At 39.7% G+C, this 13,677-nt stretch overlaps 1 protein-coding gene across 1 annotated transcript in view; it reads left to right on the top strand.

The window, feature by feature from the left end:
• fndc7b (fibronectin type III domain containing 7b) overlaps positions 1–13,677 on the top strand; it is a 60,969-nt gene that overhangs the window by 5,280 nt on the left and 42,012 nt on the right. The window contains exons 7-20 of the mRNA XM_008406271.3: positions 1,978–2,096; positions 3,863–4,004; positions 4,265–4,528; positions 4,619–4,879; positions 5,565–5,828; positions 6,556–6,813; positions 6,914–7,174; positions 7,598–7,861; positions 8,349–8,609; positions 9,415–9,675; positions 10,759–11,016; positions 11,599–11,862; positions 12,704–12,964; positions 13,092–13,352. Of these exons, the coding sequence (XP_008404493.2) occupies positions 1,978–2,096; positions 3,863–4,004; positions 4,265–4,528; positions 4,619–4,879; positions 5,565–5,828; positions 6,556–6,813; positions 6,914–7,174; positions 7,598–7,861; positions 8,349–8,609; positions 9,415–9,675; positions 10,759–11,016; positions 11,599–11,862; positions 12,704–12,964; positions 13,092–13,352 (3,399 nt within the window). The remainder of the gene's footprint in view (positions 1–1,977; positions 2,097–3,862; positions 4,005–4,264; positions 4,529–4,618; positions 4,880–5,564; positions 5,829–6,555; positions 6,814–6,913; positions 7,175–7,597; positions 7,862–8,348; positions 8,610–9,414; positions 9,676–10,758; positions 11,017–11,598; positions 11,863–12,703; positions 12,965–13,091; positions 13,353–13,677) is intronic.

Raw genomic sequence — 13,677 nt, forward strand, 5'->3', positions numbered from 1 at the left:
TTGGAATTATTTACTTATTTACTTAAAACAAGCTCCTATATCTTATTCAAAAGTTGTGTGTAAGTTAGTTTTGTCTTATTTCAAGTGTATTAATATATTTTCACTAGAAACTAGACTAAAATAAGACTTTGAGTTTTTGCAGTGTAAGCATTCAAACTGTACTCCAAAGTTGGAAGAAAATCACATTTTCTCCCCTAAAGTTTGAATTCTAACATGGGGGGTCTATTGGTGTGTACCTCAAAGTCCAATATGGCTGCCATGTGTATGAGAGGTGGTACAAACTGATCATTCTAACATTCCAACACTCATTCTGATTGAATTGTCTGGTAACCTGCCTGGTTGTGTGCAGCAAAGTGAAATGCCATCTGACATCTGACCCCCATCTAATCCATTTCTGGTTAAATATGTGGCTTTGTACTGACACAGGCAGCAGAGAACTGCAACCTCACCCATAAGAATTAATTGGGTGACTAAATAGCAATAAAAAGATGTAAAATAACCTCTAAGCGCCGGTGAAATGAATGGGGATGTTCTATCAAATTCTTCAGTGGTGAGAGTTTTCACTGCTCCACCCAGGTGTCTCTTTTTGTTAAATGCTTTCATCTCACATGTCGCTCCATTCTTCTGAACATCCGGGCTCAAACTCGCTGTCCTGCCTCACCCACGCAGGTCACGCATGACACCGATTAGCTTTTCAGTCTGCTTGATAAACAATTCAATAAATAAAGACTTCACTGTAAAACATTTAGTTGTGTCTGCTGACTTCTACTCTTCTTGAATGTGTGAGTTTGTGAGACGTAGCTGTGTTAACTTTTCATTAATGTAAACGAGGGTTTTTAAGTTAGTGCTTACTATTTCCCAGAATGCTTAGTGGCATGTTTTTGTATCCTGTGTTGCTGTGAGTGTGTTATTAAGGTACAAATTAATCTAGTGCAACTGTTAGTTTTCACTGTTAGAGGACGACATTCATCATGTTCAAACTATTTTTTGGCAGAATTCATTGTGTTGCTAGTAGAAAGTATAATTAGCAAAACTCAAAATCTTGCCAAGTATTTTTGTTTCTAGTTTCTATGCAAATATCTTAGTACACTTGAATTAAGACAAGCAACTTTGCAGCAAGATAATTTTACTAATAAGAAGATTTTTTTTCATGTTGTAAGTGAAATAATATGCCAGTGGAGTTAGTACTTTTTCATCAATATTAAGGAATTATTTAATTAAATCAAGCTCCTCTATGTTGCGTACAAGATGCTTGTAAGTTAGTTTTGTTTTATTTAAAGTGTGCTAAGATATTTGCACTAGAAACTACACAAAAATACTTGGTAAGACTTTGTGTTTTTGCAGTGAAGTTTAAATAACCAAAAGAAATGAAGATTTTACCATGTTGTTCAGTGTAATGTGACTATAATTTTCAAGTTAAACAACTTTCTAATGTTTTACAGGGCTGCGTCACTAAATCTGGTGATTATAACACAGAATCCCCCTGTAGTAATCATAAACTTTAATAAAAACATAAATTAAAATATTTTTCTCTCAAATATAAGAGGTAAAATTTGTTAAATCCTTTAAAATGAGTCTCATTACTTTGGGGAAAACTTGTTTACAGGTTTCATCTTTCAAATCCAGGTTCACATCCATGTTTGAATCATCTTTTTTTTTTAAATGGGTCTCCCATTCAGCTTCACTCAATATCACATTGTTTTGTGTTCTTTCTCTTCATAATAGACTTGTGCTTTTATAAAACCTGAATGCAGGGAAACGCAGCTATCTGTATCAGGGCGTTTTAACCTAAAAAGAGATGTGAGACATTTCCCTTTTGATTGTGACATTTAATCATAATTACTGGTATTTTTAACTCTTCTGTTATACATTAATCACCTATTCTTCTTTTGGTAACCTTATGTGAGTATATTAAAGTATATAACATGATGTGGTTACGAGGTTTAAATTACAAATTTGATATCTCTTTCTGTTTAGCTCCCTGCCCTCCTGGCAACCTGATGTTGTTGCGAGAATGTAGCAGCAACGTTATCATCTTCTCATGGAATCACACAAGCAACATAGATTTCTACATGGCCCGGGCAGAAGACTCAAAGGTAAAAAAGGAAAAAACTATTATTCGGTGTCTGATTTGGGGTTTATTCTTAAAAAAAAAGAAAAAAAAAAAAAGTTTGGTCGGCTGTGCCGTGGCGAAGTTGGGGGCAAATTTTGCTAACTAAATTTGTTAGCCAGAAGCTAACGGCCGGTGGAACGTTTTCTTCTTCTTCTCCTTCTTCCGTTCCTTCTTCTTCTTGATTTTAGTTGGCGGTTAGCAAGAAACGTTAAGTGTGCGCCAGTATAATTTCTTCTTGCAGTTTTAAGTTAATCGGTCTTTTTAAATTATTAAGTGTGCGCGCTCAGTGACAGCTACTGGAGAAAAAGGCATCCGATTTATTTATTATAAATTAAACAGGTACAAATCATTTGAATATTGTGAATATTTTTCGCCATTGATGTCAGAAAGTGAAGTATTTCAATATTATTTCTGGTAAATTTGACGATATTAGCTGACATATAATAAAAACCAAAAATTTAGCATCTCGAAAAAAATCTGAATTTTATGAAAAAGTGAAATATTGGAATCTCTTTTTATTTTTTCACTTTTTATTTATTTATTAATTTCTTTTTATTTCTCTTTCTCACTGTTTACGTTTTAATGATGTAAAGCCCCCCCGGGAAAACGTCCCAGTTAAACGACGTTTAACTGAAGTCCTACGGGGTTTAGAGTCCCAGTTCACGTCGTTTCAACTAAAAACCTAGAGGTTGGAGTGGAGTCCTTGTCAAACGGTGTTTTTGACTAAAGTCCCAGAGGGTTGGAGTCCCAGTTAAATGACGTTTAACTGAAGTCCTACGGGGTTTAGAGTCCCATTTCACAGCGTTTCAACTAAGAACCTAGAGGTTGGAGAGTACTTGTCAAACGGTGTTTTTGACTAAAGTCCCAGAGGGTTGGAGTCCCAGTTAAACGACGTTTAACTGAAGTCCTAAAAGGGGTTTTAATGTTTTTATATTTTTTAATCTTTTTTTCCCCAAAATCTCTTTCTCACTATTTATTCAATGTCACATGCTGTTTTTATTTTACTTTTGTAAAGCACTTTCAAATGCCTTGCTGATGAAATGTGCTATACAAATAAAATTGGTTGGTAATGATAAAATTGATTGGTTGATTGATTGATCTCAAGGTGTCACACCTAATGAAACGAGTCAGAACTACATGTTTTGAAGATATTCCTGTACATTTAACTAATTGAGTCATAATTATCACAATTTGTTGTAGGCCATTGAAAAAAAGAATCCAGCCTTTCTTCTCAGAATTCAAAAAAAGAAAAGAAAAACTTTTTTTTTTTCCTGTGGCACTAGTCCTCTTCTGTATGAAACAGAGTACAATCAACTTCAATCAAATTTTAAAAACATAGCAATTCAGAAACCTGGCTGTTTTCAACTCTAATTTACCTGCATATTTTAAGAATGAGCTAAAGAGTTTTGCTTTGAATGCCTTGGATAAATAAATATATTTTTTTATTGTAATTGAAATTCATAAACGCTACAAACTGAGTTTAGTTGCACTAAATCATGACTGTATTTATGTGCACAGTGGGGGTCATTTAAAAAGCATTTGAAATGCTTCTTTAAAAAATATAAAAACTCTTGTAGTTAATTGACAGTAGCAGCAGCAAAGGGAGCCTCTGGCTGTAGCTCAAACACATAGACGTTTACTTATTAATGCAAAAAAGACATGCCAATAAAAGGTTTTCCATGTAAAAATGATTTTTTTTTTCTTTGGTGGAGCATGAATGCACCTCGTTCCCATTTCTTCTGTCTCCAGGGAGAGATCCTGAACTGCCTGACCGAAGACAACTCATGCTACTTCACACAAACGTCGTGTGGTCGACGGTATCGCTTCACCGTATCCTCCGTCACAGCGGGCTGCAGTAGTGGGGTTAGCTCGACTGTTGCTGTTCAAACAGGTAAAAAACACCTACATCTACAAAAATGTGAACAGAAACACAAAGTTGTGTGTTTTTATCTTCCTTTCTGAACTCTTTCATGAGTGGGATTTTGCATTTGTGACATCACGCTGCAGCGCATCTACACTCCAGTTAACGATTAACAATTGACCAGTTACTAAATTGGTTGACGATTATTTGAACAATCAGTTAATCACGATTAATCTGATCTATTCTAAATGTGATGAAATAACCTCTAATGTATTGTTTTTTTTCTCCAGCACCATGCATGCCCCAGAATTTGCAGACTTCAGCCAGCTGCAGCAGCAACGTTCTGGTGAGCAAGTGGGACCTCGCTGAGGGCGCCTTGCGCTACAACGTTGAGGCTCAGGGAAACATCCGAAACAGCAGCTACAACTGCAGCTCACAGTCCAACAGCTGCGCCATGGAGGACGTCCTCTGTGGAGATCAGCTGACCATGACCATCACGGCGTACGACGACGAATGCGCCAGTGCTCCAAGTTTGGGTTTTCCTGCTGAGACAGGTGAGGGGAAAACTTGTTTTACACACCATTTTTTATGGGAGAAGTGTAAAAGTAACAGAGACTGGATGTAATCTGTTGCCTCTCGTTCAGTCCCGTGCGTCCCCCAGAATGTGTTGGCTACGAAGGAATGCGGGTCCAACTCCATCAGGGTATCGTGGAAGATGAACAGTGGAACGGCTTTCTACATTGCTGTTGCAAAGTCCAGTGACAATCTGACTGGCAGCTGCAGCTCCCTTACTCCATCCTGCACCATCACCGGCTTGAAGTGCAGCAGCAACTACACCGTCTACGTCGTTGCCTCGAACTTTATCTGCAACAGCTCAGAGAGCGAGATGGTCACCTTACAGACAGGTACTGTAACAGAGGAGCTGGGCAACAGTACACAGTTTCTAAAAATAAAAGAGAAAGGGATGCAGCTCTTTGGTATTAATCACCAACACTATAACAAGCAGAGATAAAGGCCACTGGGAAAAAAGAATCGACCTTTTTTCTCTGAATTCTGACTGGAAGCTGGAAAAAATAAATTTGAATCTTGAAGAAAAAACAATTGAATTTTGAGAAAAAAAGTTAAAATTTTGAGTTCAAACTCAGAAATCTGAGTTTAACGTCCGAATTCTGTGTTTAAAGTCTGAATTCTGAGAAAAATTTTGAATTTTGAGAAAAATCTGAATTTTGAATTTGAAGACAGAATTCTGAAGAAAAAAAGTCTAAATTCTTTTTTTTTTTTTCCAGTGGCTCTAAACCCCTTCTGTATTTTTTGTGAGGCAAATGTTTATTGGTGTTGAGTCCTGATACACTTGAGTGTAATTTTTGCTCTGTCGGCTAGTGGAGTTTTGTGTCAGTCGGTTGCTACGGCAACTGGCCTGTGTGTAGCTTAAAGAGAGAGAGAGAGAGAGAGAGGAAAAAGGGAAATCAGGAATGGTTTTGAGTTGTTCCTCTCTGTTTATTCTGTGCTGTTTTCCCCATTTGCTGTGGCCTAAAAATGCTTTCTGCGTGAATGTGAAACGTAAAGTTTTGAATCTGATGTCCGTTCCAGCCGCCTGCGCTCCAGACAACGTCGCCACCGCCCTGGACTGCACCTCCAACACAGCTCTGATCTCCTGGCGGTGGAGCTCGCCCATTAACTCCTTCACTGCCACCGTCACTGACGAAGCTTACGGATCGCTCAGCTGCATCTCCAACACGACCAGCTGTAAGGTTCCCAACCTGATATGCGGCCGCCTCTACAGCGTCTCCGTGTTTCACAACGACGCCGCCAGCTGCTACAGCATCGCGTCTCAGCCCGTCTACATGGAGTCCGGTAGGAGCAACATCAGCTACGGAGCAACATCAGCTGCAAACATGAAGCTGTGACCAAATAAAACAGACAACATTTGAAAAGTGGAGACTTATGTTACAGGACAAATACACTGTGATCGTTTTTGTATGGAAGAAGATTCTGACTTTAATATCAGAATTCTGATGTTTTTCTCGAAATTTTAAGTTTAATTTCTGAATTCTGACTTTGATCTAAAAATTCAGATTTTATTTCTCGGTATTCTGACTGATCCCAGAATTCTTAATTTCAAAATTCCAATTTTAATTCAAAATTCTGAAGTTTTTCTAAGAATTCTGACTTTAATCTCAGAATTCAATATTTTTCTCTGAATTTTAGCTTAAATCTCAGAATTATGACTTTAATTACAAAATTTGGATGTTTTTCCTCAGAATTCTGACTTTAGTCTCCAAAGATTAAAGTCCTGGTTCCACTGGCAGATTATTTCATTTATAAAATGATAATAATGTCTTATTATAAGTGAAATTATTTGCCAATAGAAGGAGTCCTTAAAGAGTTATTGACTCAAAACAAGCTCCTATATGTTGCTGAAAACTTACTTGTTTTATTTCAAGTGAACTAAGATATTTGCAATAGAAACTAGACCAAAAATACTTGATAACATTTAGAGTTTTTGCGACGCAGTCTTATTTTAATCACACAGGATCCACACTTTACCTCGTTTCACGTAGCTCTTCTCATTTCTGCGCAGTTCCTTGCGGTCCGTCTAACGTCCAGGTGAACGTGAACTGCGGCTCTGGTGCCGTGAACATCAGCTGGGACGCGCAGAAAAAAGCAGAGGGCTACATCGCCGTCATCTCAGACGCAAACAAGACGACGACCCAGTACAACACCACACAACCCAGGCTGCTGATTGGCTCACAGGGCTGCGGGCAGCAGTACACGGTGAAGGTGATGTCCTTCAACCGGAGCTGTGTCAGCTTTTCTTCTCAAACTCAATTCAAAGAAGGTGAGTAAAGCCCTAATTTGGTGCCATATGTGTAAATGAATGCCTCCATGTTCCTCATGGTGGGGCAGTTCGGGGTTAAATCGAGGTTTTACTCCCACAGCGCCGTGCGTGCCCACCAACGTGTCGGCAAGCAGAAGCTGTGGGCAGAAGTTTGTGGATGTGGCGTGGCAGTCGGGCCGCGGAGCCCAGAACTACACCGTGACGGCGGTGGACGGGCAAGGCAGCCGCTTGGCGTGCGTCTCCACGGAAACATCGTGCCGGCTGGACGCCGTAAAGTGCAGCCAGGTTTACAATGTCAGCATGGTCGCCATGGACGACTTGTGCAGCAGCATGAGGAGCACACCAGTGAAACTGACCACAGGTGTGTGTTTGTAGAGATCAGATTACAGAGATTTACCTTTTTCTAAGCCGAGGGTGTCCAAACTGCGGCCCGTGGGCTATCTGTGGTCCTTAGACTTGTTTTGTGTGGCCCCCAACTGAAATTCAAGAATGATTATTTTTAATCAGGGTAAAACTATGACTGACATAATTTTCTTACAGTGCAAAATGTAAAGTAGAACTCACATATTTTTATTACAAAGCTTTTATAATAAGACAAACAACGTTCATCCAGAAACTTTTACTAAAAAGTCAGCTTTGCTGAACCGAATCAGCTTTTACTTAGTTTATTTAATTCGGCTAAATACAGGGACCGTTTTGGGACAAAGTGAATAAAATGCGCACCACACTTTTCAGATTTATATTTGCCGCAAACTAATTACCATTAGTTGCTTTTTCCCTGCAGAGCCTTGCCCTCCGTCTCAGCTCACCGCCTCCATCAACTGCTCTGATAACTCTGCCAAGTTAAGCTGGGGCAGCAGCCCCAACGCTGCGTCCTACACTGGGAAGGCGAGCAGCTCGGACGGACACACGGTGACCTGTGACCCCGGCCTGACACTGGGATGCCAGCTGACGGGCCTGCAATGTGGCAAACAGTACAGCTTCACCGTGTCGGCGTCAGACGGTGACTGTCGAACTGCAGACAGCCAACCAGTCAATCTCACAACTGGTGAGAAACACAGAAACCTTTGTTTTCATTTCCACTTGTTAGTTTTAACTCTTTAATTTTCTCCTATGTCTCCTATTTACTTCGTCTAGCAGTTAGCCTGTGGAAATAAGCAATCAATTAATTAATTAATTGCAGTATAAATTAAAATTAGCTCGATAGTTTCTATTCTGATAAGTTTTTTGAAGGGCAATTTTGTTTACAGAAACTTAATAATTAATTTTTTATTGTTTATTTTTGGATATTTAAGATCTCTTCCAGTTCCAGTGTTAAATGCTCATTAGAATTTAAAGTTTATTAATCTTTGGTCATGTGTTCTTGCGTTATTACGACCCTGTTACTTTAAAATGGTCTCAAAACAACAATATTATCATTTATCATAATAACTTCCGGCACAGTTTATTTGTTATTGTGACAGTTCATCATACTGATAGTTAGAGGGTTCCACTAACTACACAAATAAAAGCTGTCATTCCTCTGTCTTGTTCAGCCCCATGTGCTGTTCAGGGCGTCATCACCCAGCTGAACTGCAGCACCAACGCTCTGAGCATCAGCTGGACGCCTGGATCCCTCCCGGTCAACTACAGCACCAGCGCCGTGTCTGCTAGCGGCTCCGCGCTTAGCTGCTTCACGGATGACTACAGATGCACTTTAGCCGGCTTGCAGTGCGGTCAGCGCTACACCGTGAGCGTGAAGCCCATCAGCAGCACATGTGAAGGCCGGAGCAGCGTCCCGCAGATTGTGAATGCAGGTACGTCCAGCGGTCAGAACCGTTCCCACCCAGTACAAAGTTACAACAACTCTGAACCCGAAGTGATCCGCGCTATCTTAGTAGGCAAGCGCTAAGCGTAGCGTACCCGCGGCTAACGAGACCAGCAAAAAGAAAATATGTGGGCACTCTTGACAAATGTTAAAAAAAGATACATGAACAAAATGGCTGTTGTCAGGATCGACCCACATGAGACGGAGAAGGAAAATATGTCAGACGATGTGGACAAACTGCCTCTGATCTCATAGTACAAAACAGTTACCTAGCTAGTGAAGAGGAAGAGTGAGGAAGATGGAGGAGCTTCACGGCCAGAAGTCCATGGACTCATAAAATCAACTTGTAAACGTAAGTACATCTAGTAACAAACATGTAGGCTACATGTTAGCCAGCAGATAAAAGCTACATTAGTTAAGCTGATTTTGCTAGCTCAGCAGTAAGTACTACAGTAAATATCACTGATGATTATGTTAGTATTACACAGAGGTAGGTAGAGTACTCTAGTAGTTGTAATGTACTTATTTTGTCTGTAAGTTAGATAAGAATGAGGCAAGATCAGGTTCTAGGCTTGTGGATTGTTTATTGTTGTCATAGCAACTCCATAGCAACTGCCTCCCAAGATGGCTGTCAGTTCCAAAAGTCACAGAAGTGTGACATCACATGAGAACTATGGATACAAGCCATGGGCGTCGTGCTCCGCTTGCCTACCAAGATGGCGCAGATCTCCTCCGGTTCAGGCTTGTAGGAACATGTATAACCACGTTTCTGGTTGACGTCTTCTTCTTTTTAGTCCCATGTGTCCCAGTGAACGTCCAAGGCAACGTGGAGTGCTCCACCAACACCCTGCAGGCGTCCTGGGCTGCAGCTGCTGGAGCTACAAACTACATCTCCACCGTGACCGGACCGGGAGGCGCCTCCACTTCCTGTCTGACCGCCAACCAAACCTGCTCTTTCCCCCGTCTGCAATGCGCTCAGACGTATAATTTCAGCGTGGTGGCCGTCAACGACAGGTGTAACAGCACAAAGAGCAGCACTGTCTCTGCAAAAACTGGTAAAACATTTACTACTGGGCAGTTACTAAATGCATAATTTTGCTATACGTTGTAATAATTTCCATGATTACTAAAGATAATTACCTCCTGCTCCATCAGTCATCATTTATTTTCTTCCACATCAACTACGAGAACTGTATTTCAATTGCATACAGTTAAATTTTCTTCCCAAATGTTTTTAAATCCACAATATTACAATTGTATGGAAGCCCATTTCTGCCATTCTGATGACAAAAAATAGACTTCTCTCATAATCATGACTAAGCTATATGATAAGTATGAGATTGTTATCAACTCATACTCATTAGTCATAAGCTATACAAATTAAATTAGTTTGTGTTTAATTTGTATGGAATCCCATTTCCGCCACTGCTGAGAAGAAAACAAAAACAAAACTTGTCTCTCATAATTATTATTAAGCCGTCTCATAAGTATGAGACAAGTTTATTTTAGTTTATCAGAGTGGCTGAAATGGGCTTCCATACAAATAAAATACATTTTTACTTCATTTGTAAATGACATATAAATGTATTTGAATTTTATACATTTCCATTTGTATGGAATGCATTTCCATACAAATGAAATGTATTTCATTTGTATGGAATGCATTTCCATTTCTCTCATAATTATGACTAAGCTTTATGATGAGTATGAGGTTATTATCTCATTCTTATAAATAGTAACTTCATATTTATGAGATAGCTTAGTCATAATTATAAGAGACTTATTTCTATGTTTATTTTATTTTTTCCAGAAACGGGCTTCCATCCATACAAATGAAATATATTTAATTTTAACTGACAAACTCATATATAACATAAATAACTTATAAATGCATAAGCTTTACAAAATGATGACTACACTGATTTATTTCTCTGTCAGGCTTTAAAATGTTTTTTAAAGAAACATTTTGTAACATAGTTACTTTGTTAACCTCTTTTCCTTTTTTAAAGTTTCTATGCGATGCATTTGACTTGGAAAACAATTCATGCCACTTGAACTGAAAAAAAGACAATTATTCAGGTGGAAACATGGTTTTAATTTTATTCACCATATCTGTGTGTACTTGCATGCACCTCCAGCTCCATGTGACCCTGCAAACGTCGCTGCGTCTCTGAACTGCCTCTCTGAGGTGGCGACGGTGACGTGGAGCGCCAGCACCGGAGCGAACCTTTACACCGTCGTCGCTCAGGCCGGCGGACTTGCGGACTCCTGCAACTCGACCGGAACCTCGTGCGAGCTGAGCAAGCTGCAGTGTGGAGAGAATTACACCGTCACCGTGCTGGCCGGGGACGCCAAGTGCAACAGCTCCATTCTGGCCAAAACCAGCATAGTAACAGGTGAGAACACTGCAAAAACGCAAAGTCCCACCAAATCAAGTTTGGTCCAATTTCTGGTTTAAATATCTTAAAATAAGACAAAACTAACTTACACGTAGCTTTTCAGCAAGCTACATTAGCTTGTTTCAAATAAATGTGTCCTTAATATTAATGAAAATACCTAATTTAACTGAATTAGGTAGTTAAATTTATGTAACTACCTAATTCACAGTGGCTGTGCTCCAATGGATTAAAAATAATTTAAAATGAGACAAAAACTCGTCATATTCACTCAACATTTGATTGAATCACTTTGACTTGATCAGTTTTAGCACATAGCTTGGATTTTAAACATGAAATTTCATATATACTTGTACATAAATTGCCTTAATATTAAAAAATGGTGTAAATTTAAGAAAGTTAAAGAAATTGGGGTAAAATTGAATGTCAAAGGGAGAGAAAGTGTCTCAGACTCAGCCTAATTAACCAACTAAAACACACATTTATGAACTTTCTAGCATTGAATTTAAACATTTACGTCGTTAAGACGTTTCTCTAAATAACACAACTTATATTCTGCGTTGTTTTTTTTTTTCCATGTAGCTCCCTGCACTCCAGTGATCAAGAATTACTCTCAGTACTGCGTCACTAACCAGACTTTGGTTTCGTGGGTTGAGGATAAGGACGCCGTTAGCGTAGCGGTCAATGCTACGTCCGACAGGGGTCACTCGCTGAGCTGCAGCTCTTCCACCAACAGCAGCTGCATTCTGGGTAACCTGCTGTGTGGACACACCTACACGGTCCAGGCTGTCGCTACCGGAGTCCAATGCACCAGCAAACCCAGCTCTGCTTTCCAGATTATCACAGGTTTGAGCAACATAAAAAATACATTAACTTATAAGGAGTTAAATTAGGCTCAAAAGAGTCAAAATGTGCACAAGATTTGTATCTATGAGTCAAGTTTATTTGTGTAGCACACTTCTGCAGCAAGGCAGATAAAATGAGCTTTGTCTTTTTTTTTTAAAATTGACTTTTATCTCACAGAATTATGACAAGTTTTTGAGAAATTAGACTTTTCTTGCAAAATTTTGACTTTTTTATCAGAATTCTGACAATTTTCACAGACTTTTGACTTTTCTCTCAGAATTTTGACTTTTTTCTCAGAATTTATATTTTTTCCCCAGAATTTTGACTTTTTGTCAGCATTTTGAATATTCTCAGAATTTCACATTTTCCTCTCAGAATTTTGACTTTTTACCATAAAATTCGGACTTAATATTTGGCATCAAAAGTAGGAATTCAGAGGAAAAAGACGTAAATTCTGATAAAAGTCAGAGTTCTTCATTTTTTCCTAATTGTCCTCCGTAGGTTAAGGCTCAGAAATTCAAGCTTTTCTTCTGCCTTGAATGCATAATCTAAGAAAGACTGAAAAGCTGAAACAGGCCAGCGGACTGCGTGAACCTGTCCGTCTGCAGCTGGTGATTCCTAAACGCTCTTTTGCAGATTTGTTTTTGTAGAGTTTTACCACACATTCAGTTTGAAACGTGTCAATAAGAGAAACTTTACTCTTATGTCAGTGTTGAAGTACACATTCATGCATTCCTGAATGATGTCATACGCTTACAAATCTTGTGTGCTTTTTAAATGTTTGTGAGACGAAGTTGTCTCCATAGTTTCCGTTAAATTGGAGCTGTTTTCTCTCCATCAGCGCCCTGCACCCCGGGCAACGTGGAGTACCAGTACTACTGCGGATCTGGGATTGCTCTGGTGAGCTGGGACGAGGCTCTGGGCCGGGACAGCTACTACGTTCGCGCCCTTGCGGGCGACCACTCCGTCTCCTGCAGCGCCAGCCAGGGCACCGACTGCTCTCTGCCGCCGCTGCGATGCAGCCGCAACTACCAAGTCGAAGTCATATCAATGGCTAGCAACTGCAACAGCAGCATTCCTGGAGTCACTCACATACAGACCGGTGAGTCACGTAGGTCTGCAGCCAACGATTACTTTAGGGCTGCAACTGTAGATCATCATGGTGATGAAGGATGTTCAAAATCAATGTTTTTTAAAATAAAACCCCGTTTTGTGTCACTTCCTGTCAGCTCCTTGCGCTCCCACCAACCTCAACGCATCCTTGTTGTGTGGGAACAACACGGCGGAGGTGAGGTGGCAGCCCAGCGACGGAGCGGTGCTGTACAGCGTGACGGCGACTGGACGAGACGGCGACCTGAAGCGCTGCACCACAAACACCTCCACCTGCTTATTACCCAACATGCATTGCTCTCAGACCTACATGATCATCGTCACCCCGTCCTCTAACCAGTGCAAAGGCCAAGACACACAGGTGTACACCTATAATGCAGGTGAGACGTAAATGACAAAATGTCAAAATGTAACTTCACAGCGCCCCCTAGAGGAGGTGGGGATTTTCTTCTGCAAAAACACAAAATCTTACCAACTATTTTTGTTTAGTTTCTAGTGAAAATATTTTTTTGCACTTTGCAACGGGACAAAACTAACTTACAAGTAATTTTTCAGCAAGAAATAAAAACTATTTTAAAGTAAATATTGATTAAAAACTAATAGTTCCTCTGGAAGTTTTGTTATGAGTGATGTTTTTATTACTTATAGCAGTAGAAAAATGTAATTTTATAAGTAAAATAATCTGCCAATGAAACTGGTATTTTT

This window comes from Poecilia reticulata, chromosome 4, assembly GCF_904066995.2.
Source record: "Poecilia reticulata chromosome 4, P_reticulata-male-v2, whole genome shotgun sequence".
NCBI lineage: Eukaryota > Metazoa > Chordata > Actinopteri > Cyprinodontiformes > Poeciliidae > Poecilia > Poecilia reticulata.